This window comes from Canis lupus, chromosome 6 (genome assembly GCF_048164855.1).
Source record: "Canis lupus baileyi chromosome 6, mCanLup2.hap1, whole genome shotgun sequence".
In the NCBI taxonomy this organism is placed as follows: Eukaryota; Metazoa; Chordata; class Mammalia; order Carnivora; family Canidae; genus Canis; species Canis lupus.
The window spans coordinates 69,063,459-69,087,695 of NC_132843.1; the positions used below are offsets into that span (position 1 = coordinate 69,063,459).

The 24,237-nt window shown below is 42.8% G+C and overlaps 1 protein-coding gene across 3 annotated transcripts in view; it reads left to right on the forward strand.

The window, feature by feature from the left end:
- Positions 1-24,237, forward strand: part of PTPN14 (protein tyrosine phosphatase non-receptor type 14) — a 180,388-nt gene that overhangs the window by 107,837 nt on the left and 48,314 nt on the right. For all 3 annotated transcript variants that reach the window (XM_072831071.1, XM_072831070.1, XM_072831072.1), the window contains exons 4-5: positions 15,792-15,889; positions 18,813-18,880. In XM_072831071.1, coding sequence (XP_072687172.1) covers positions 15,792-15,889; positions 18,813-18,880 — 166 coding nt within the window. The remainder of the gene's footprint in view (positions 1-15,791; positions 15,890-18,812; positions 18,881-24,237) is intronic.

Genomic DNA, 24,237 nt, shown 5'->3' on the forward strand with positions numbered 1-24,237 from the left:
TTGCTGGTTTGGTATTTTATCTTTGGCAGTTGCTGCTACATTTGATACCCTCAGCTGCTTTTGAAGATTCTGCAGAAGAAGAGCATTCATTTCCAGCTGCAAAAATTCAGTAAATGGTCCCTGGATTCATGTTGTCGTGTGTTTACAACTTTCTGTAGTTTTTTTTTTTTTCATCCTTCCAGTGTTTCCTTTCACATTTATACTCCAGATCTACAGAAATGACAGACCATCCCAGTTGACTACACAGGCACAGCATTGTAATAAAAGGGCACTTGCCTATAAAATCAGAAGACCTGGCAAGTCACCTTGCCTCTCTGAGCTTGCATTTCCTCATGGGTAAATGCAAAACATGTGACCATCTTTGAGAGTTTCTGTGAATATGAAATGACATGAACTACTGCACCTAAGAACACTTGGAAAACAGTGTTGTGAATCTAAGGCACCATTACAATGAAGGATCATTTGAATCTTCTGATTTAACATCTAGAGAAATTGATTATGATTTCAGTTGTGGAGAGTTCAAGGCTCTAAAGCTTTTAATAGACATGTGGGATATTTTTATTTTTATTATTTCTTTCAGAGTATAACCTAGCAACAATGTAGAGTTTCTTTCAGCCATTCTGTAATTAGTTGGCTTTGAAGGAAGGCCACGTCACATATAGGTGTCCTCCTGTCTTGCTCCGATGTAAATGTACAGTGAAGACCTACTGTATGCTAGATGTTGAGGGCAAATACAAAGAGAAACAAAACAAGCTTTTAAAATAGCCAAGAAAAGTAGATATTCATAATTAAACAAATTGCCTAATCAAACTATGTTAGTTACAAAATCCAGTGGGAACAAAGAAGATAGAATGAAATATTCTAGTTCAGTGGCTGGGGAAAAGCCTTATATTGTGCAATACCTGGAGTTTAGGTGATTTGGGGTTTTTGTTTTGCTGCTGAGTCCAATATTGTTTTATGCCAACTATGTGGGTGGCTCGCTTCCAAAGAAGCATTCTTTTTACCCACTGCACTTCTCTGAGTCAGTAAATGATGGTAATGCTTTTTGCACAGGTTCCTGAGTCTCAAATCATCTACTGTATCTGTGAATTATTAAACAAAGAGGGGTGGTTACTGACTTCAGGGTACTTATGAGCTCAGTGGAGAGGGGTGAGCCTGTCATCATTAGCAATATATAAAATCTGGGACACTGAAGAGCTGTGGTTCATGAGAGGTTGAACATGGATCTTATTGGCCAGATTCAAAGTGGGATGGGATGGGCAGTTGTCTCAGAGTAGGGTACATAATGTGGAAATGAATGTCATCGGATAGGATCTCAAGGGATCTCCTGTATTTCTGACTTCTTGGTAGAAGTAGCTCTTTTGCTATTTCTGATGAATTTCCCATCTAGCTTGTATATGTATGTGTGTTACTCTGTCAGTGTTTTTAAATATACTCTATTAAATAAACTCAGACGTTTTTAAGCCATGACTATGAGAAAATGTGCATGAAGTGACTAAGAGAGCCCATGGGTACCTGCAGAGTTGAAGTACAAAAACCTAAAAGCCCAATGATTAGACGCATTTAAAATTTAAATTAGGGGGGATCCCTGGGTGGCGCAGCGGTTTGGCGCCTGCCTTTGGCCCAGGGCGCGATCCTGGAGACCCGGGATCGAATCCCACGTCAGGCTCCCGGTGCATGGAGCCTGCTTCTCCCTCTGCCTGTGTCTCTGCCTCTCTCTCTCTCTCTCTGTGACTATCATAAATAAATAAAAATTAAAAAAAAAATTATAAAAAAAAATTTAAATTAGGGGCAGCCCAGGTGGCTGGGCTGGCTCAGTGGTTTAGTGCCGCCTTCAGCCTAGGGTGTGGTCCTGGAGACCAGGGATGGAGTCCCACGTCAGGCTCCCTGCATGGAGCCTGCTTCTCCCTCTGCCTGTGTCTCTGCCTCTCTCTCTCTGTGTGTGTCTCTCATGAATAAATAAATAAAATCTTAAAAAAAAATAAAATAAAATTTAAATTGGCCAATAAGTAGAAACAGTAACCAGAGTGTAAAATTAGACTTGGCTAGGGGATCCCTGGGTGGTGCAGCGGTTTAGCGCCTGCCTTTGGCCCAGGGCGCGATCCTGGAGACTCAGGATCGAATCCCACGTCGGGCTCCCGGTGCATGGAGCCTGCTTCTCCCTCTGCCTGTGTCTCTGCCTCTCTCTCTATCTCTCTCTCTGTGTGTGACTATCATAAATAAATAATTTAAAAAAAAATTAGACTTGGCTAGCTCATAGGGACAAAACCTGGGTGGGGCCATGGTTTTGATGACAGGGATGCTGGCGGGAGGGATGTGTAGGAGGTGATGTTCAAAGAGTACTAGGGGTCAGAGCCCAGACTGGGCTAACTCTAGACAGAAATGAAGGCAGGCAGGAAAAATATGATCAATGACAGATCATTTCCTTCTAACACTTACCTTAGATGAGAGGGTCCCCACAGCTGCAAGGTGTTCCCTTGGCCTGGCTTATCACTTGCCTTTTGGATAATATAGAATCTGAGGTGGTTTCTGGAGTCCACCAGGTATGTGAGAGTTGGGTCGACTGGCATATTCCTTTTCTTTTTTCTTTTTTCTTTTTTTTAATTTTATTTAAATTCAGTTAATTAACACATAATGTATTATTGGTTTCAGAGGTAGAATTTACTGATTCCGTAATACCCTCTAGTTCCATCCACATCCTTGCAAATGGCAAGATTTCATTTTTTTTTTGATGGCTAATTATTATTCCATTGTATTAATTCCATTTCTAGGGACGCCTGTGTGACTCAGCAGTTGAGCCTCTGCCTTTGGCTCAGGGCATGATCCTGAGGTCCCGGATCCAGTCCCACATCAGGCTTCTTGCAGGGAGCCTGCTTCTCCCTCTGCCTGTGTCTCTGCCTCTCTCTCTGTGTCTCTCATGAATAAATAAATAAAATCTTTGAAAAAAATAATTCCATTTCTAAGAGCAAAGGACAGCCTCCACTTTGTGCTGACCTGCTGTGATGGTAGGAAACTGGGTTGAAGAAGATAGAATGCTAGTACCCGATGGTCTTCCCATTCATCTGTATCCATCCTGAGCTTCCTGGTCAACAGTAATGATCAGATACTCTGTGTGTCTAGCTATGTGACTTAATATAGGCTGGGAACTTCTATTTCTCTCTTCTATTTCTCTAGATCCCTAGAGATCTATGATCTCTAATTAATTACAGAAAGTAATTAATTACTTTCATTCCATCATTCATTCACCAAATATTTATTAAGCCCATACATAGTATCTCCTGCTCACTTCTGGGACATTGCTGCATTGAGGGAAGAATTAACTTCTTTGGCAGTTGTCACTTTTGAGAATGTTGGCACTATCTTTAACTAGGGACTGTAAGGAAGAGCTCATGACCATCCACAGAGATGATCCTCTCGCCTCATGTTCATTAATTGTCATTTATTTTCTCCTTCAGGACAGGCAGAGAGCTAACAACAGTCCTACTCTTCCATCTGCTAGCTCACCAAATTTTTAAGGATTCATGTCAACTTCTTAGCCACAATCCTGGCTCTTTACCAGGAAGGCAGATTTTTGGAAAGTTGACTCACCCAACTTACAGCTGTAATTTAAGCTCCCTTTTCCCACAGTGGAGTTATAGGTAATATTATGAACATATGATTTTCGAGGCAGGCAGGTATATAGTTTGAACTGATGAGTCAAGACATACTTATTCCTAGTATCAGAGGGATAAGGCTCCATATTTTACAGTGGCAATGTAGAGGAGTGGTTTTGTCATGCTAGTCTGCAGGGACCCTTGTTGTTTTTGCCCACCATGAGGGTTACTTTCTTTTTTTTTTTTCTTTTTTTTTTTAATTCTTGATTTGAATTCAATTTCGTGGGATGCCTGGGTGGCTCAGTGGTTGAGCATCTGCTTTTAGCCCAGGGCGTGATCCTGGAGTCTCGGGATCGGGTCCCACATCGGGCTCCCTGCATGGAGCCTGCTTCCCCCTCTGCCTGTGTCTCTGCCTCTCTGTGTCTCTCATGAATAAATAGTAGACTCTTAAAAAATAAATAAAATAAATAATAAATTCAATCTCATGAACATATACTGTATTATTCATTTGGGGGGTAAAATTTGATGGTTCATCATTTGCATGTAACACCCAGTTCTCATGACATCACATGCCCTCCTTAACGCCTGTACCCAGTTACCCCATCCCCACCCACCTCCCCTCAAGCAACCCTCAGTTTGTTTCCTAGAGTTAAGAGTCTCTTCTGGTTTGCCTCCATGAGGGTTTATTTTTTGCTGTTGTTGGTCCTTGACTGTGATTCAGGCCTGAGTTCCTTCTTTGCTACTTGGTAGCTCAGAAAGCAGTGTAAATCATCAACACATAAACAAATGGTCCACACTGAATAAGTTGTGTGTGTGTGTTGTTGTTGTTATTGTTGTTTTTTGGTAAGATTCTTTTTTAGAGCAGGTTTAGATTTACAACAAAATTGAGAGGAAGATACAGAGATTTCCCGTATACCCCCCTGCCCTCATACGTGCTTAGTCTCCACCAATATCAACATCACTCATCAGTATCTTTACCAAGAATGATACATCATCATCACCCAGAGGCCATAGTTGACCGTAGGGGGTTCACTCTTTGTGTTGTGTATCCTATGGATTTGGACAAATGTATAATGACATGTATCCATCATTATAGTATCATATAGAGTATTTTTACTACCCTGGGAGTCTGGGCTCTCTACCTATTCATCTTCCCTTCCGCAACCACTGTTCTTTTTAGTGTCTTCATAGGTTTGCCTTTCCTAGAATGTCATGTAGTTGGAGTCAGACAGCATGTAGACTTTTTATATTTGTTTCACTTAGCAATAGACATTTATGGTTCCTCCATGTCTTTTCGTGGCTTGATAGCCCATTTCTTTTTGGTGCCAAATAATATTCTATTGTCTGGATGTGCCACCGTGTGCTTATCCAGTCACCTACTGAAGGACTTCTTGATTGCTCTCAAGTCTTGGAAATTATGGATAAAGCTGCTGGGAACATCTCTGTGCAGGTTTTTATATGGACAGAAGTTTTCAACTCCTCTGAGTGAATACCAAGGAGCATGATTGCTGGATCATATGGTAAGCGTATGTTTAGTTTAAGAAACCACCAAACTGTCTTCCGAAGTGGCTGTACCATTTTGCATTCCCACAGCCATGAATGAGAGTTCTTATTGCTCCACATCCTTGCCAGCATTTGGTTGTCAGTGTTCTGGATTTTAGCCATTCTAATAGTTGTGTAGTGGTATCTCGTTGTCTTAATTTGCCTTTCCCTCATGACATGATGTGGAGTATCTTTTCATGTATTCCTTTGCTATCTACTTATTTTCTTTGATGAAGTGTCCACTAAGATCTTTGGCCCATTTTTTTGATTGGGTTGAGTTTTAAGAGCTCTTTGTATATTTTGGATCAGTCCTTTATCAGATGTATCTTTTGTAAATGGTTTCTCCCAGGCTGTAGCTGGTCTTCTCATTCTCTTTGACGTTGCTTTTTGCAGAACAGAGTTTTACATTTTAACAAAGCCAGTAATTTCTTTCATTAATTGTGTCTTTGGTGTTGTACCTGAAATGTCATTGCCATATCCATAGTCATCAGATTTTCTCCCATTATCTTCTAGGATTCTTATGGTTTTACATTTTGCATTTAGGTCTGTCATTCATTTTGAATTAATTTTTGTGAAGGGTGCAAGGTCATTTCAATTTTTTGTTGTTATTGTTTAGGGTTTTTTTGGGGGTTTTTTAAATTTGTTTTGGTATGTGATCCACAATTATGCCAACACCATTTGATAAAGAGGTTGATTATCTTTGTTCCATTGTATTGCCTTTGCCCCTTTGTGAAAGATCAGCTGACTCTATAAAGGTTTATATCCAGACTCCCTCTTCTGTTGGTCTATTTGTTTATTTTTTCCCTGATATTTATTTTCTTGTCTATGTCTTTATCATGTCTTGAAATTGGGTAGTGTCATTTTTCCAGATTTGCTCTCCTTCAATATTGTGTTGGCTCTCCTGGGTCTTTGAAGGAATTTTCCCCCCTTTGTCTAAAAGCAGAAGTTCAAGGCTTTCTGCTTAGTGCATGATGGCATGATGGGTTACATGTTTGAAACTTCTCGTTGCCTCTTTTGTACTATAGAAAGAACATCTCATAATCTTACTATGAGGTGATCAATCTCCCTCCCTCTGTATGAGTTCTCCTGTTAGCATTTCATCTACTCAGAAATGTTTATTGAGTATGTACTTAGTGCCAGGTACCGACATCAAATTATAGGATCCCGTCTCCAGTCTGGGTGGAGGTTATGGTGGACTGGGGGAGGTACAGATGACATTGCAGGAGAGTTCTGGGTGAAGTGCTGCGGGGGCTTGGGGAGGCTCCATTTACTGGCTGAGGTTTGGGAAGCTGATGAAAACAGATTGATTTCAACTGAGCTTTAAAGGATGAATAGGTGATTGTACAAACGGAGGAGGATGGGCAAGGACTGTCAGCAGAAACAGGAAGGAGGCGGAAAGGAACATGGTGGGGAAGCATAGTACACCGATTACAGTTCAGGTGTGTGGCATGTAGGGAGATATGAAGTCATAAAGGAAGGAGTGGATCATGAGGAGCCTCTATACCATATCACAAGTGTGAACTTTTTCCCAACTAAAGCAGTTGGAGGTTTTATTTGGTTGAGATAAAATTCACTTCACATAACTGTAATATTTTAACTATTTTACAGTATACCATTAAGTGGTTCTTGGTATAGTCACAACATTGTGCAACCATTGGCAGGATCTAATTTCAGAACACTTTCTTGCCCCCGCCTCTCTTCTCTTAGCCTCTGACGACCACTAATCTACTTTCTGTCTATGGATTTGCCTATCCTGGACATTTCGTATAAATGGAAGCATCCAACATATGACCTTTTTGTGTGTCATCTTTCACTTAATGTTTTCATAATTCATTCGCGTGGTAGCAGTATCAGTACCTCAGTCCTTTCTGTGACTAAATCCTATGCCATCGTATGGACAGATGGACAGATGGCATTTTGTCTATCCATTCATAAGTTGATGGACATTTGGGTTGTTTCCTCTTTTGGACCATTATAAATAATGCTGCTATTTGTGTATGAGTTTCTGTGTGAACATGCATTCTCAGTTCTCTTGGGGATCCACCTAGGAGTGGAATTGCTGGGTCATATGATAACTCCATAATTAACTTTTTGAGGAACTGCCAAACTGTTTTCCAAGTCATTGGAGATTTTTAAGACAGAGCAAAACAGACTCAGATTCTATTTTAACATCACATGCTCTAGGACTGTATTTTCTTTCAAGACTAGGTATTTCTACTTCTGTTATGTTTTCCTAGTTCAGGGCATCACAGCCCACAGTAGTGAAACCTATCTGGCTCTTTTAAATCCTATCATTGGGATTGTCATGAAGGAATCTGTACCTACTAGCATAGAGTGTGGCAGAAAGTAGTGTCAGGATAGTCTCTCTCCCTCTATGATGTATTGTAGAGGAGTTTTTTTTTTTTTTTAAAGAGAACCCTTGATTAAATTATAGGCTATTATTAGGGAGTTTATTGTACTTATAAACTGTACTTGGATTCCCTGTAATTTGTTATAATTAATGCAGGAGTTCAAGAGCAGAAAGCAAGGATCAGGTTGTGGCATGCTTTTCTCTTTTGCAACACCTTGCTATCATTGGCCTTTTTTTCACTCGTAGTTAAGGCCTGTGTGTGTTTGTGTGCATTTCAACAAACATTATCCTTTTTAGGAAAGAATTGCAATCCTTTGACTCATGAGACTCCTAAGGAGTCTCGATAAGAAGTTAGGCGTTCAGTGGCAAAACAGGGTATCGATCCATGAACGTTGAAAACTTCTGGAATTAAATCTTTCCCAAGACAGTCTTGTCTGAGTGTGTTTGAGTATATGCACGTGTTTGTATTTTCATGCATGCACATGTATTGGCTTGTGGTGTGAAAAGGCTAGGACAAAAACTTTCCCTTTTAAGGTTATCTTTGTCAAGTTATAGTGTTAGCCATGCCTCCCCCATTGGGTTATTTCAATTTTGCACAGTTGCAGGAGTGTTGGCTTTGTAGTAGGCTTGACAATGCAGAGTTTTAATTGACTGTCAACTTGAACATTCATTAAGTATAAAAACTTTCAGATAGTGCATGGGTCAGGTCTCAAACACATTATTATACTTGAATAATCATAAACTGAAATCTTCTAAGGGTTTTTGAGGATAGAGGGACAGAGGGAGGGAGGCATTCAGGTTTATCTGGGCGCATTCCTGTGTCCGTCCTGTTTATCTGGTCCTAGCAGACAGAGAACAGGGTGGGCCACCCTGCCCATTATCTGGATTTACAGTTGTGAACACCCTTTGGAATGGATGGAATGTGCTCTTTCTCTCTTGTTGGTATCTCTGTCAATCTCAGTGTTAAAATTACGTTCCTTTGCTGTTCTGTACCCCAGAATTCTAGGACAGCTTGTCCTCAGTCCCCTCTTTTTTTTTTTTTTTTTTTGTCTTTTATAGTAGAGAAACTTGGACATTTATTTCCTACTTGCCCAATGTAATGTCAACCAGAAAGCAATGATTGTGCTTTGGTACATACTGCACTGTCCTGGGAGAGCTGGGTTCCAGTACATTCTAGCAAGATTCGTCTGATGTGGATGATTGCAAAGGAAGTTTTCTAGTGAGGAAACACTTGCCTTCGTAATAACAATAACAAACAACCCATCTTTCTCTCTGTTGCACTCCCGCTCCAGTAGTTGATGGAAAACCTTCACAGACTGAAGAACGTAAGGATGCATTAATATGCTCCCCTCTTCTCTAAGTTGTCACATCTCCACTGACTACACACTTGGGAAAAGATAAGCTGGTTTGACTAACCTTGACCTGTAGAGAAGGGAGAGGCAGACAGGAGCTGTCTGGTAATAACAGTGGTACTACAGGTCGATAGTTACAGCTTACAGAATGCTTTCACTAACCTATTTTTAACTATGAGAAAGCATTTTCTTTCTCTCTCAGATCTCCTTAGGCAGTGGGGGGCGGGGAGGGAAGAGTAATGCATGGGTGATATGTGCCAATCATACAACTCATCAGGTGTTATTAAGTAAGCTAGCAACAGAATGAAGTCTAGATAACTTTCTTATGATCCATAGTATAGAAGTACCTTGTCTCAGTGCAAGAGTCAGTAAAGAGTGTGTGTGACACTGAGGATGAACTGTAGTTTGCTTTTTAAAAAAAATCTGCCATTGGAAATACACACCCCTAAGGTCCATCTAGACCCACTTCTGGCTAGAGCCTAGCCTCTCCTAGGTAGGGACCTTGCTCTCTGGGTTTTACTTTGTCTCTCTGTGAGTCTTATAATGTTGTTAACAAGCCATTAGAATGCACAGCTCCATCTTCTTTGCCTCCATCTATCTCTGGAGGAGGAAAGTGAAATTTCCCAGAGGCTACTGCTGGGACAAAAAACCAGATCTGAATCCACTTAGGACTGTCCTATAATATGTTTTTACAGAAAAGCTCCTCATGTCAGTGTCTGTCTCATGCTGTGACACATACAACCTGGTGGGGAGGAAGGCTGCTTGGTTATGAAAGCCTTTCCTTAGAGACCTCTGGATCATAAAAATCACCAGGTAGTAGGTGTTTTTATTTTTGTTTTTATTTTTGGACTTCAATGGGAATGATGACTTGCCTGCAGTGGTTGAGAATCAGATCCCACTCTTACTACTTGTGTGGTTGCTGTGCAGAAGGAGAGCTCCAAGCTCTGGTCTGTCTGGCCCTGACCACAAGGACAGTGCTACCTTGGGCCAGTCATTCTTCTTCCTCCACACAGTTTCCTTCTATAAAAACAAAAGGGTAGGACTTGGATTTTTGAAATCTTTCCTTTGTCAAATAGCTTAGGCTTAATCATGCCGTGACAGTGCATGACCCATGGATCTCTTTGGCCTTCAGAAACAAAGACTTGTGTCTTGCCTGACTTACGTGTCTACTGTGTCCACTGCCTTTTTTCCCTGGAGCTCAGGCCAACTGAGCGGCAGTCTTCATTGGACACAGCAGGTCTCAGGGCAAAGGGAAACAGATGACTTGGAAGCCTTCTACTCAGGGGAGGCACGTGTCACCTCCACCCCCATTCCATTGACCCCAAAGCCTAGTTACAGAGTTGATGAGGTAGGTGGGTGGAGGGGAGGCTTCATGGAGAGCAGACATTTGGAGCAGTAATAATGGCCACCCCCTCTCCTGTCTCCACCGTCCTGTGATTTATGCTGAGAATGTTGAGCCCTTGAATAGAAGCATGATCAAGATCAGCTCTTAAGGCTTTTATTCTCTCGCAGCTCTTCTCTGTTGGAGGCACTTCTGCTGAACTGGACTTGGAATGAATATTTCACTTGTGGGAGGGGTGGGGAATACTTCAAAAGCAACACGTACTCGTCCTCTATGTTCATCCTGTCGTATTTGTGGTTCTGTGGTAGTACAGTCCATACTTTTCAGGACACCACATGGAATGTCTCCATCTGAGAAGCAGTCACAGACCTGCAAATAGAGCAGAGTTGCATAAGTGCTTAAAGTCCCCATATATAAATCAAAAAGAGAGATTGAGGATCTTAGCAGTACATCTATAAATGTTGAGGATAATGTTACAGGGTATAATTTTGAAAGAGTTCTTTGATAAATGTCAGAAGTACTGAATACTCCATTGATTTGACCCGGTCTGGCATTTTTTAAAACTTCCTTTTCAGAATTCTTAAGAGGAGGAAAGAACATGGAGAAGTCACTTGTTTTCTCAAGATTGAAGGGGAACTATCCCAGATAGATGAGACATCCAACAACTGGTTCATATTATCTATCAGTTTCCAGTTAATAATATTTAATAGCACTATCAGGAAGCTTTTCTGTTTTCCCTAGAGAAACCTGAATTTTAATCTCTATGAATTAAAAACAAAACAGAACACTTTGAGAATAGACATTTTACCTTTATTCAACAAGCATAGTTATATTTACCAGTTCTTAGAGGGAGAGTAGAATCCTAACCTAAAACTGTTCATTGGACCCCAGCAGTCAGATGGACTATTTCCAGGGTCTTTGAATATAAAAAATATTAAAAAGTTTTCCTTGTGAGCTTGGGTTTTCAAAGAGGATCCCTTTGGAAAGTTGGCAAATACTTACTTTCCTGGCATGAAGATTGGTGTGTTTTTTTTTTCCTCCTCCACCCAGAGCTATGACAGGGTGGAGTATACTTCCGTGAAATTGCATGTTTCCAAAATAGGATTCACTGTTATATTTTACTGCCGTTAGAATTGAATCTCTAATCAAAAATAAGCAAAACCCAAACATTCTAGAAATAGAATTTCAACTCATATTCTCTAATTTAGTCTTCATATAGGATAGAATTATTATACTTTACAAAAATGGCTTTTGAGCCAAAATGTACCAATTTCCAAAATGGTCCAGATTTCGTTCTCATTTCTGCAATCTCACATCATAATCTCCACAATCTCACGTGGGAATAGCAGTGTATCATTAACGCTGTTCAGATTCTCTCGTAGTCTGAGTGGCTTCCGGGAAAGAGTTATGCATTCAACAGCTCCTCAGTCTTGTATCCCGTAGGAGCCTATGTCTAACCTGATGACCAGGAACAATCCTGGTGTTCTTTGCTAGTGGGCTGGGACACACTGTTGCCTAGAATGGAGTGGATCTGTTCTAGAACTTCCCCGTATGTTATAGAAGTGTTAGCTATAGATGAAATTGGGACCAGGAGGATAAGAAAACTACCACTATTGTTTTGCTGGATCCTGCGGATTATATTCCCAGAAGTGTCAGCCCATCAAAGGCTCTAGGTATGGCAGATAATGCTAGGGTAACACCTTTTAAAATGCTTTTCTCTTTGGTTCTTGGAAATCAAGCCCTTCATAGCACATTAGAGAGAACCATGACATCAGTGGTTCAAGAGAAGATGAGCATCCCTGCAAGGCAGAGACAGTCGTAAACCTCACCAGGGTGTCCCTCCACATCTACCCAACATCTGCATACAGGAGTACTTAATAAATGTGGATATCCATGTTTCTCCTGGGCTTGGAGAGCAGAAAATAAGTCAGAACTGCTCAGGATGGGGTGGTGTCTGGGTGGTGCAGTCATTTAAGCAGCCAACTCTTGATTTTAGCTCAGGTCATGATCTTGGGCTCCTGGGATTGATGGGTTCCCCGCTCAGTTGGGAGTCTGCTTGAGGATTGTCTCTCTCCTTCTGCCCCTTCCCCCTTATCTAAATTAAATTAAAAAAAAAAAAACACTCAAGATTGTAAGGAGTGGATGGCATATAGAAGAGATTTGGTATTGTAGATTAGGAAGGGTAGGTGACCTTTACCACTTTTTCCTACCCTGAAATTGTGTGTTCTGGTTTGTTCTGTTTTTCTTTTTTGAGAATCCCATTGCACATTTCTTCAGTAAACTTAAGATTCTTTCCTATACCGAAATTGTGGGGGGCGGGGGATGGCATTTGTTTTTGTTGTTTGGTTGTTTTGTTTGTTTGGTTTTAATATCCTTTACCTTTTCTGAAGAAAGTCGCAGCAGGATCGTCTGGCAATAAGATGAGGTAACACTTCCTCATCCTTCTTTTCTTCTTCTTCTCCCACTTTCAGAAATATGGTCTTCAGATTCTAGGTGGCTCCTCTTCAAAGTTCACAGTGTACTCTTGTCACTCGAGAGGATCTTTTGCTGACCTAGGACCCCCTGGCCCGCCTCGGTGTCCACAAGGAGGTGATCTCCTGCCTAAGAACTGGCTAGGTTAGAAGCATGAAAGAGCAGGTCCCAGCCTGGGACCACGGGCAGGTCCCAGCCTCTTGAAGGGAAAGTGACCTTACACGAATGAGTGGAGCTTTTCCTGTTTCCTTGAGAATTGGCCCAGAGGCACAAGACAGATGCTGGAGGAAAACGGAGAGTCAGGCTGGGGAACAGGGAAGAACTTGGCTGACGGTGCTGAGGAGGAACCCTGAGGGAAGGGAACAGACAGGAAACGTGCTGTGCCCCATGGAAAAGGAAGTAAGCTTCTGAAGCCCAGGTTTTCCATCCTGGTTCAGGTTTTACTGAGCTTTCTCCCAGGAAGAACTAAGAGGGTGCATCAGATTATACTGTTAGATGTGAATCTGTTATTTAAGGCTGTAAAACCCGAGCTTTGCTCCCAGTTGGCCGGGTGCATATTCCTTGAAGCAAAGGCACTAACGTAAACCATTTCTGTTGGAACCTGGGATCCTCAACACTGACCCTGTGCACAGCTTAGAATGGGAGAGAAGCAGACAGACAAACAGTAAGCTTTTGTATCATAGGAGTGTGCAGGACCGCGCTTCTGTAGTGTTGACTCACCTGGGGCGAAACATTTGAAAATAAACTTGAATGTACCTGAGCTTGGGGACTTGAGTGAACAGGTGAAGAAAGAGAATCAGAAGATAACATGTGGCATATTTTAACCACAGCAAACCAGATCTCTTAGCCTTTGCTCTTTTGGTTTACTCTTGGTATTTCTTTAATTACTGCTTCAACATGTGTTGCTTTACTCTGATTCTCTGCTATGCATAACAAATAGACAGGTTATGACTTTTGCTTTAACTTTCATGGCAGATGATTGCCCAAAACTACCTCCCCACCATCCCCCCCACAGGCAGCGCCTTCCGTTTCACAAGGTCCTTAAAAGTATCCTACTAGGGAATCCCTGGGTGGCTCAGCGGTTTAGCACCTGCCTTTGGCCCAGGGCATGATCCTGGAGTCCCGGGATCGAGTCCCATGTCAGGCTCCCTGCATGGAGCCTGCCTGTGTCTCTGCACACACTCCCCCCTCCCCCGCCCTTCTCTCTCTCTCTGTCTCTCTGTCTCTCGTGAATAAATAAATAAAATCTTAAAAAGAAAAAAAAAAGTATCCCACCTAGTATTTCCTCCTTACTGTTTGTGCACTTTCAGAAACAGCAGCACTGCTACTTTATTTAACCAGCAAAGGACTTTTAACCATATGTTCTTATATATAAGGACTTAGAATCCATGATGCCCCTAACCAGCTAAGGATATAATAACTAGGTGAAATGGAGCCGTGTCTGCTAGTCTCAGAGCAGGAGTGGGCACAGAGCTTTTCTACACATACCAAGGACTTGTCTCTGAAAATCAACGTAGATACTTATTGTATATATTACTTGATTTAATCAGTAGTGGAGCTCGGGTTTTACAGCCATAAATAACAGATTCACATCTAACAGTATAATCTGATGCACCCTTAGTTCATCCTGGGAGAAAGCTCAGTAAAACCTGAACCAGGATGGAAGTACAATGACTGATCCAGTAGTGGAGCCTATAAAATAATTATGAATAATTTTAGGGGACAGGTAGGATGGTAGTAGGAAGAACATGTTGTTTTTCTATTACCTACTAGGTTTTACTAAAAAGGATTTTCAAATAACTCAATGTTGGTCCTTGTGACTGGAGAATAGGTTTTTCCCACCAGAGACTGACATGGTTGTCTGTACCCCATCCAGTAGACCCAAGAGGAGACAGGAAATAGAGACTCTTTGGAAGGAGGCAGAAAACCCAAGACCTTCCCTCAAATAGGCATCGGATTGCTATGTAATGATATTCATGATGCCAAGGTAGAGACAACAATAATTAGCTCTCAGTGTTGGTTGCCTCTCTTTAAAAGAGTTGAGCTTTGGATCACTCTTGAGCTCCCTGGATTGACATGTCCAAATTTAGAAAAAGTAGAGTGTTACAGTTACCCAGAGCAGAAAGGTTGTTAGCATTTGCTAAGAATTAAGGCTAGGAAAAGTCTGTTATAGAGGTGACTGTGTTTTTCAGCGTATGGTCAAGGGAAGGGGAGAGTCCTAGGAAGAAACGTTTGGGGATGAGGAGATTTCTAAATGCTTAGGTAATTCTTTTTTTTTTTTTAAGATTTTATTTATTTATTCATGAGAGACACAGAGAGAGGGAGAGAGACAGAGACACAGGCAGAGGGAGAAGCAGGCTCCATGCAGGGAGCCCGATGTAGGACTCGATCCCGGGTCTCCGGGATCACGCTCTGGGCTGAAGGCGGCGCTAAACCGCTGAGCCACTTGGGCTGCCCATAAATGTTTAGGTAATTCTAAGTACAGTTTTGTTGGCAAGGAAACAATGCACTGTATTGACCTCTGAGGACAGTGGTCCACTCTGATGTTTGATGTTGCACATGGGCACACTCTATTTACCTGTACTTGGCTGGTTTGGGAATGTTCTTCAGGTTGGGTTTTTGTGAGGCACAGACCTGTCGGGTGAGCCTGGCTCTGAAAAACTTTATCCCATCCACTAGCAGAATGCCAAACTATGTGGCCTGTTTGTGATCCACCCCACCAAACTGTTGAGCTTAAAAAATGGCATGTTTCCATAATTTTTTTAGGAATGCATCACTGTTGGATGTAGGTTTGGCAGCTATGCTGCCGTGGGTGTCCAGGTGTGCAAGAGCATTTTCCTTCCCGGTCTCTGTTATGAAGAACTGGTCCTTATCAAGTAATTCATCCTGCTGACCTACAATGAGATGATTTGATGAATGCTCTCAAACTGAGAATGCACAGGATGTGGCACCTGCCACATCACACAGAGATAAACACAGGCAGAGGGCACATTCCATCTTTTACAGGACTGACCTTTCTCAGCATTGCCTGCATGTCCTGCTGTGTATACAGAGTTTTACATCTAGAAACATTGATCCTGTGGGAACATATTTCAAGTGTGTGTTTTTAAGGTTATTTGTTCCTCTCTTCCCATGAACAGATATCAGTATTACCTGCAAGTCAAAAAAGACGTGCTTGAAGGCCGGTTGCGGTGTACGTTGGAACAGGTGATCCGGCTGGCCGGCTTGGCTGTGCAAGGTAAGGAGCGTGATGGCCAGCATGTGAAATCCCATTTTTCTCTTCGACTGCAGTGTTGCTGGCCTCTCACAGGGAAAAACTGAATTTACTTAAATGATCTCTTAGTAACTCTCACTTTCCATTTCAAGATATGTTAAAAGTACAGAAATAGAAAAAACAACAGAAATAGTGATTTCTGGTGGCAGGCTGGTGGATTTCTCAAAGCTGTTTGCAAATCATTCATGCTTGTATCATTTTAGTTTTATTTGAAGAAATAGCAGCTTTCATCCTGCCTTTAATTAAAGCTACATGCAGGGTTTGTGGAACATTTTCTCAGAATGATTCCACTACCCATTGTGGTCATATTTTGTGGCTTCGTGTTATGACTCTTTGACTTTCCCATCAGTTTCAAGTGTGATAGCTTTAAACATTGTAGTATAATTTATTCTCACACAGTTAAAGGGAGATTTAAAGTGCACAATTGTAGGGGGCGCTAGGGTGGCTCAGTTGCTTAAGAGCCTGACTCTTGATATCAGCTCAGGTCTTGATCTGAGTCATGAGTTGGAGCCCTGGGTTGAGCCCCATGCTGGGCACGGAGCCTACTTAAAAAAATAAAACAAAATGCACGATTATAATATAAAGCAACACACACATAGTGGAATGCATTTACCTTTCAACCTGTCCTACCTAGATTTATCGGACAGTTATTTTTTTTCTTTCTAAATTGTTACATATACTTTTACATATTTTTATGTAACATATATTACATGATCCTTACACAGATTTATACATTACTCTTTAGTGAGTGGTGACTTAATTGCCTTTAGTCACAATGAAAAGATCAAAATTAATTTTTTTTAAAAGATTTATTTATTTATTCATTCAGAGAGGGTGAAGAGAGAGGCAGAGGCACAGGCAGAGGGAGAAGCAGGCTCCCCGCAGGAAGCCCGATGTGGGACTCGATCCCAGGTCTCCAGGATCACACCCCGGGCTGCAGGCAGCGCTAAACCGCTGTGCCACCGGGGCTGCCCAAAATGTAATTTTTAAAAAGAAACTCGTGTCCTTTGCAGTCCTTCTTCCTTAAAGTCAGTTCCCATCCAAATGGAATCCCAGCCGCCGGGTCCTTACTGTGTGGACTGTTGTTGGAGAAGCTGTGAGCTGAACTTCCCATCCCCGACTCTGAACTGATGTTGAACCTTTTTTGGGCTCTGTAATATCTAAAGAGGCAGCATTCCCTTGATCTTTTTCATCCTGGGATATTAGCAGTTGAATAATTTTTGCTGGACACACGATTCCCAGTAGTTAGCTGCTGTTGTTACCTTCTGGATGAAAATACACAAAATATGTTGTATCCACCTGTCCACTTAAAGACTAAAAGGGGGGGGATCCCTGGGTGGCGCAGCGGTTTGGCGCCTGCCTTTGGCCCAGGGTGCAATCCTGGAGACCTGGGATCGAATCCCACATCGGGCTCCCGGTGCATGGAGCCTGCTTCTCCCTCTGCCTATGTCTCTGCCCCTCTCTCTCTCTCTCTCTCTCTCTCTCTCTGTGACTATCATAAATAAATAAAAAATTAAAAATAAATAAATAAATAAACCAAACTCCAAACCCTTTCCCTTCTTTTAAAAAAATAAAAAAAAAGAAGACTAAAAGGGGAAAGAACAGTGCCCAGAATGTTACAGAACAATTAGTATTTATAACAGAAAGATCCTCAAAAACACGGAAGAAGATACCTTTAATAGAAATAAGAGAAGATCCACTATGTCCCTCATCTGCCAATCACATCTTTCTCCTTTCAAAAAGCTTTCTCTCCTGTTCACTTTATTACCCTCTTTTTTATCCCTCTCACTCTTCAGCCAGCAGGTTTATTACAGAAATCCTGGATATTGGAAGACCCTGGTGATAGCTTTCAGGCTAAAGGAAGTTGGTGAATTAACCCTGGCTTCCCTTTTCACTGGGTCCTTAAAGCTAGCCATTCGGAGTGAGGGAAACTCCTCCAGCTATAATATTTGTAAGATAATTTTCCCAAGAACCCTTCTGGGGCAGTTAGCAAGACACAGCCACAGAGCTATAAGTTGTGAGAAAATATGATAACTGATGAGTAAACTTGAAAGTAGGCCGAGCACCTGACCTTTGCTGTCTTGAATGCCTCCCCTAAGCAATCATTCGTTATGTGATGAGTTAGTAGGTACATCCTTGTGTTCTCAGCAGCGTCTGTTCGCTGGCCTTCTGTCTGGACTCTTGTGTTCCATGTCTCCCATTAGATGCCAGATCTTTTACATGAAATTAAATTTGTATGCTGTTATGATTTTTTTCTTCTTGAGAGCGAGCAGGATGAGAAGCAAGACATTTATAGATTGACGATATGGACTCATGGTATTCTTTTTTGCATGTGCTCAGACATACCATTGTGAGATGAAAACAGGACAAAACAGAGTTGCTGGCATCTTGCAATATGGGAACTTGTTTGGGAGGTGTAAAAATTTGCAAGGTTGCTTGCCAAGGGTGATTTACAGGGGGAATTTCCAGCTGCAAATATATGAAAAGATGCAGATGGGTTTGGCTCTTCAGTTCTCTTAATTAACCTTGAGTTAAAAAGTCCCCTTGGCAGATATTCTTAAGATATGTGTTGATGCGTATTTAACAAAAACATAAGTATAGGTTTGTTTTAAATTTTTAAAATAGCTTAGGGATCACTTTCAAATTTCCCTGGGTTTTTTTTTTTTTTTCTGGAAAATTGTATAACAGTGCTCACATGCTGATATTTACAGTATTGCTAAGGGAAAGTGCTAACAATATCAAACACATCGTGGCATTGTTTTCACTTAATAGTGCAGAAATAGGATGAAGTAGGAATAATAAATGTGGCAGTGATTTTACCCTTATTTTATTCCATCTTCAATTTCATATAATAAATACTACCACTCCCCCCCTCTTTTCTTCTCAGCTGATTTTGGAGACTACAATCAATTTGATTCTCAAGATTTCCTCAGAGAATATGTGCTATTTCCTATGGTAAGTGTAATTTCCTTCTTAATTAATTTTCTACCTTCTTTGGATGTTTAATTCTTTTCTCTGAAAATCTCAGAGGATTTTGCGGACACGTATTCCCTGGGGAGGCAAGTCCATGTCCATGCATTTATGAAGTAGGGACATATTTTGGAAAAACACTGAAAAAGTAAACATGCCTCTTCCCCCCTCGTCAAGACACTTCCCTGTCCCCTGACATCCCCTCCGCAACGCAACCCTCAGTTCTACTACTCTCCAGAGCCCTGGTGCTGTTCCTTCCTTCCTTCCTTTATTTATAATTGTTTTTAAGATTTTTTTTATTTATTCATGAGAGACACAGAGAGAGAAGCAGAGACACAGGCAGAGGGAGAAGCAGGCTCCATGCAGGGAGCCTGATGCGGGACTCGATCCCAGGACCCCAGGATCACGCCCTGAGCTGATGGCAGATGCTCAAACACTGAGCCACCCAGGTGCCCCCTCTTCCTTCCTTTCTGAACACATCCAGCTTAACTCTTATCCCAGAGCCTTTGTCCTTGGGTTTCCTCAGTGCTCTGCTCCAGATCTTTCTATGGCTTGACATTGAGGTCTTGATTCAAATGTCATGTCCTCAAAGAGGCCTTCCTTTTCTTTAAGCGCCTGTATGATACACTCCAGCCATCAACTATTTCCTTCTAAATCACCGTTTATGTGCATATACTTCAGAGCTCTTTCAGTATCTAAATGTGTTCAGTACTGATTGATTGTCTGCTAGGACGTCAGCTGTGTGGTCCGTAAGCAGGGACCCTCTCTGTCTTGTCACTATTGTCTGGCATATAGTCCACCCTCATAAAAATTCATTGAATGAGTCAGTGAGGTCAGATATCCAGTCTTGGGTTAAATTAGGAATGAGGCTAGATTTTAATCCCTGGGGAATGTGTGTTTGTTTTTTGGTAGCTTTGGGGCAAATGAGAAGAGTTGTAATGAGGAGGGATTAAAACGTTTGAAAAGCTATACCCGCTCCAACATCCTGGCTCAGATTTTAGAAATCCTGATCATTCACCACTTATTTTTTTTTTATCAACGGTTTTGCCCAAAGCACTGACCTGGGTAATAATTCCCAGGGGATGAAGTTATATAAGAAATGGTGCTTGTTCTCAGGGAGGCGGCACAGTAGTTGAGTAAATAGGAAGTTTGCAAAATCAGAATGCAAAGCCAAGCGTCATAAAGTGCACTCAGGATTTTATGTGGGGAGAACTCACATCTGCGTGGGGGGTTAGGGAAGGTTTAAAGACTCACGGAGTGTGAGCTGCATCTCAAAGGATGGGCAGGATGGCAACAGGCAGCCAGGGAGCAAGGAATGATCTAGATAGGGAGAGAAAGAGCAGGGGCAGGGTGGCACGAGTCAATGGTGAGTCTGGCTGTCACTCAGGAGTGACAGCAGATAAAATGAAACATCTCAGGGCTGAGAACACATGGGCTCTGTCTGCATTTGCAGATGCCACGCTTCGAGAACCGCTGGATTAAAGCAACGTGATCATTTGTGAAAGCAGGTCGGATGAGAATCTGCGTGGTGCTCTTGGCCAAGAGAAAATTTAGGTGTTAATGAGTGGCAATAAAAACAAGAAAGCAGTGCAAGAGATATTTTGGAAGTAAAATGAGCATCCAGTTGGGTGTGGCATATGGGAAAGGGTAGAGTGGTGAGAAAAGTTCAAGTTTTGAAAGACTAGGATAAGTAAGGCTACAGCTATTATCCCTATCACTGTGTGATGAACTCAAATTGTCACAAATTTACCTCATTCTTGTAGGTTAGGATCTCTCCGTTTTGCATGAATAACTCTTTGTTCTTCCCTCCAAGAAAACAGCAGTGTTATCTGATGGGGCTCTTGTTTTTCATGCCTCGTTAATTTTACCCAGCAAATCAACCTGCATTCAAAGAGATGAGCATATTATTTAGCAGAGAAGTTCTTCCTAGGATTTGGTGTCAACTGGCTTGAATCAATGTCTCCACAGCCTCACAGGCTCACCTCAAGCATCAGGAAGTTTCCCATTGTGCTTGGTGGGAGGGAAGCAAAGCTCATACCTTAGAATTTTAGACAGTGTGCATTTTTGTGTCAATGGAGACAATGAATTGGCATGATAATCTTCCACATTTTTTCCCCCTTTCTCTCCTTAAAGGTCTTAATCACATAGACTTCAGACAGAGACCAGGCTTGGGCACTATTTAGAGTTTTTATGAGTTTGTAGATATTAAAATGCTCTGGCAGGTCCAAGTGCTATCTGTCAAGGCCAGAAAGGAGTTATTTTGTGTATCATGCCTTTTTCAGAATAAGACTGTGTCTCCACTGGGCTCTGAGCAAATCAGATACTTGAATGACATAGACCTCATGAAATCTCACCATGGGCAGACAAATAGGGATGTGTTATTCTTGGATCTAAAAGTTCCCTCTTCAGGGAGTTGCCTGGATGGCTCACTTGGTTGGAAAGCCAACTCTTGGTTTCGGCTCAGGTCATGATCTCGGGGTCCTGGGATCAAGCCCCAGTTTAGGCTCCCCACTCAGTGGGGAGTCTGAGATTTCTCCCCCCTTCTCCCTCTTCTTCTGTCCCTCTCCCTGCTCTCTCTCTCTCAAATAAATCTTTAAAAAATAAATAAAAACAAACTTCCCTCTTTGGCATAGTAGCTCCTTACGTGGACAGGTGACTACTTACATTCAGATTTAAGTTAACCAGAGTTAAAATTAAAAATTCAGTCCCATAGTTGCATTAGCTACATTTAAAAAAATGTTCAGGGGCCCCTGGGTGGCTCAGCGGTTTGATCCCTTTGGCTCAGGGTCTGATCCCAGAATCTAGGATCAAGTCCCACATTGGGCTCCTTGTGGGGAGCCTGCTTCTCGCTCTGCCTGGGTCTCTGCCTCTCTCTCTCTCTCTCTCTCTCTGTGTCTCTCGTGAATAAATAAATAAAATCGTTAAAATAAATAAATAATAATAAAATAAATAAAAATTTAAGAAAACGTTCAGAAACCACACGTGGCTAGTGACTACTGTACTGGAAAGCCCAGATATAGAACGTTTTCATCACTGCAGCAAGTCCTGTTGGACAGCCCTGAAGAGGCTGTGGTACAAGCTGATGTCAGCATGTGTACTGGAGTCGTGCACATTCCCTGGCTTTTGCCATGTCATTCCATCCCATGTCATACCCTGGATACACTGCAGCCTGTGGTCAGGTGGTTCAGGCTACAGGAGCCAAGTATTCTGTGCTCATGTCCTGGCAGTGCCCCTTACCAGCAGTGTGAACTCGGACCATTATTCGGCCTCATTTATGTTTGAAATTACTTATTTAACCAAAGTGTCCCATTTTTTTTTTTCATCTAAAAATGGGTGTAGCAAGCTCATTCCAGTCATGAGGACAAAAGGAGAGGATGCATGTGAAGTAACGTACCATATGGTAAATTCTCAGTGAGTGTTTAGTCAGTTGTCCTGGTCCTGGCCATCATTGTCCTCTTATCAACACGACTGTCCCACCTCTGTTACGCAAGCACAAGGGTGCGGAAGACTGTGCTTTTCAGGCAGCCGTACTCCGTGCATTTTGTAACGTAAGCAGAGGACAGCCAGAGGGTACAAACAATGGTTAACTGGCTCTGCGTGATTAGAGAACCCCCCCTCTGATCATGTGACACTCAGACGTTGCTTTACGGAGTTGAGGTCAGTGGCATTTGCGGATCACTTCCTGTGTCTGGAGAGCTTAGAAGCTGGCGTGGTGTTAAGAGCCCTGTCCTAGGCCCAGAAGGGATGTGGAGAAGAGCTGCCGCCCTTAGGCACCTATAATTTAGTAGAGGGAGGCTGACGTGGGTACGGGGTTAGATAAGCATCCAGATAACTGTGTAAGAGGGACCATAGGCAGACTGTGGTGAGGGCTGCTCGAGCCACACTCAGCGCAGAAGCAGCAAAGGCTTACCTCCTGCGTGATGGTGGTGGTGGTGGGGTATGGAAGCCACTGGAACGGCAGCTGAGACGGGCCCTGAAGAACAGGGTGGCATTTCTCTTGCTGTGATGGGCCCCGGGTGACTACCAGGAAGGGTCAGCATGAGTGTGTCAGGCGGCACACATGCGTTCTGCTAGGAGAGACGAATCTGCCAGATGCCTTCAACCCTTGAGAGGGGCGGTCTGGCAGGCAAGGCGGGGTCACGCCGAAGGCTGGTCTGAATGCCAGGCCCAGGTGTTGACCTAATTGAGCAGGCCGTGGGGAGCCACGGAAGGTTGTAAACTTTCTGCTTGGTTCCACTAGAGCTTTCAAAGGGAAGAATGCATTCCTTTGGTGGGGGAGGGAAGATGGGATGAATGGCCTCGTTTGATCTTATAAAGCAACCGAATTTGTCAAATGGCATTTGTGCAGCAGAGAAAAGAACAAAGTTAAGTACACAGGGCACTCCACAGGTGTGCGGCTGTGTACAGGCCTGCACTCTGCTAGTTGCCATTCACGCGGGGCCGCTCGCGGCCTGTGCGGCGGGGCGCATACCTCCGGGAGGCCCAGACGCAGGCGGACGCGCTGGAATCGAGAACAATAGCAGAGGGGCACCTTTGGACTTTTTCTTCTTTCAAAGTCGGAAGCCGAGGTTTAATGGAGCACTTTTTGATCTTCACTTACCTGTCTTTATTTTATTCCATTGGCCACACGCCTTTCATTAGCTTTTCAAAATTAGTACCGGGTGATTACGGCCGCGCGGTACCCAGGGGCGCGTTCCCCGACGACGTAGGACTGAGCGGCTCTCCTCCCGAGGACTCGAGTCACTGAGTAGGATGGCTAGACAGGAGACAGCCAGTTCATCAGTGAATGCGTGAAAAATAAGGGCTGCCAGGAATTCCCTCCACCTTCTCTGAGGTTTCTCGTGACCATCTGCAGAGCTAGAGAATTTCCAGCATATAGTTCACGCCCTCAGTCTTCATCTTTCAGAGATAACCGATTTTTCAGGTTTTTGTGCCTCCAGATGGGATGTCTCTTGCAGTTTGGAGATGCACCTTTTTGGGGGTTAGTGCTTCATCCAGGGAAAACTATTAAATTGGAGACCATCTTTATCTAAATGGTGTTTTGGAATCAAGGCAATGCAGTATTTGGGATGTTCTCTGCCAAATTTCAGCCCCCAGGCCCCCCACCCCCAGTGTCTACGATGAGCTGAAGAGGGCCCCACCGGGGCACACAGCTCAGAGCCCCTTCTGACCACTCCCCTCTGGAGCTCAGAAGGAAATGGTGTGCATCTGCATCCTCTTCAGTATTTACCTGCCTGGGGCAGGGGCCGTGGAAGCTGCTGCCTGGGAAGGTCCGAGGCAGCTGGCCCTTGGCTTGAGCCTCCCCAGGCTACCACCAGGGATGCAGGGAACTCTGGAATCGC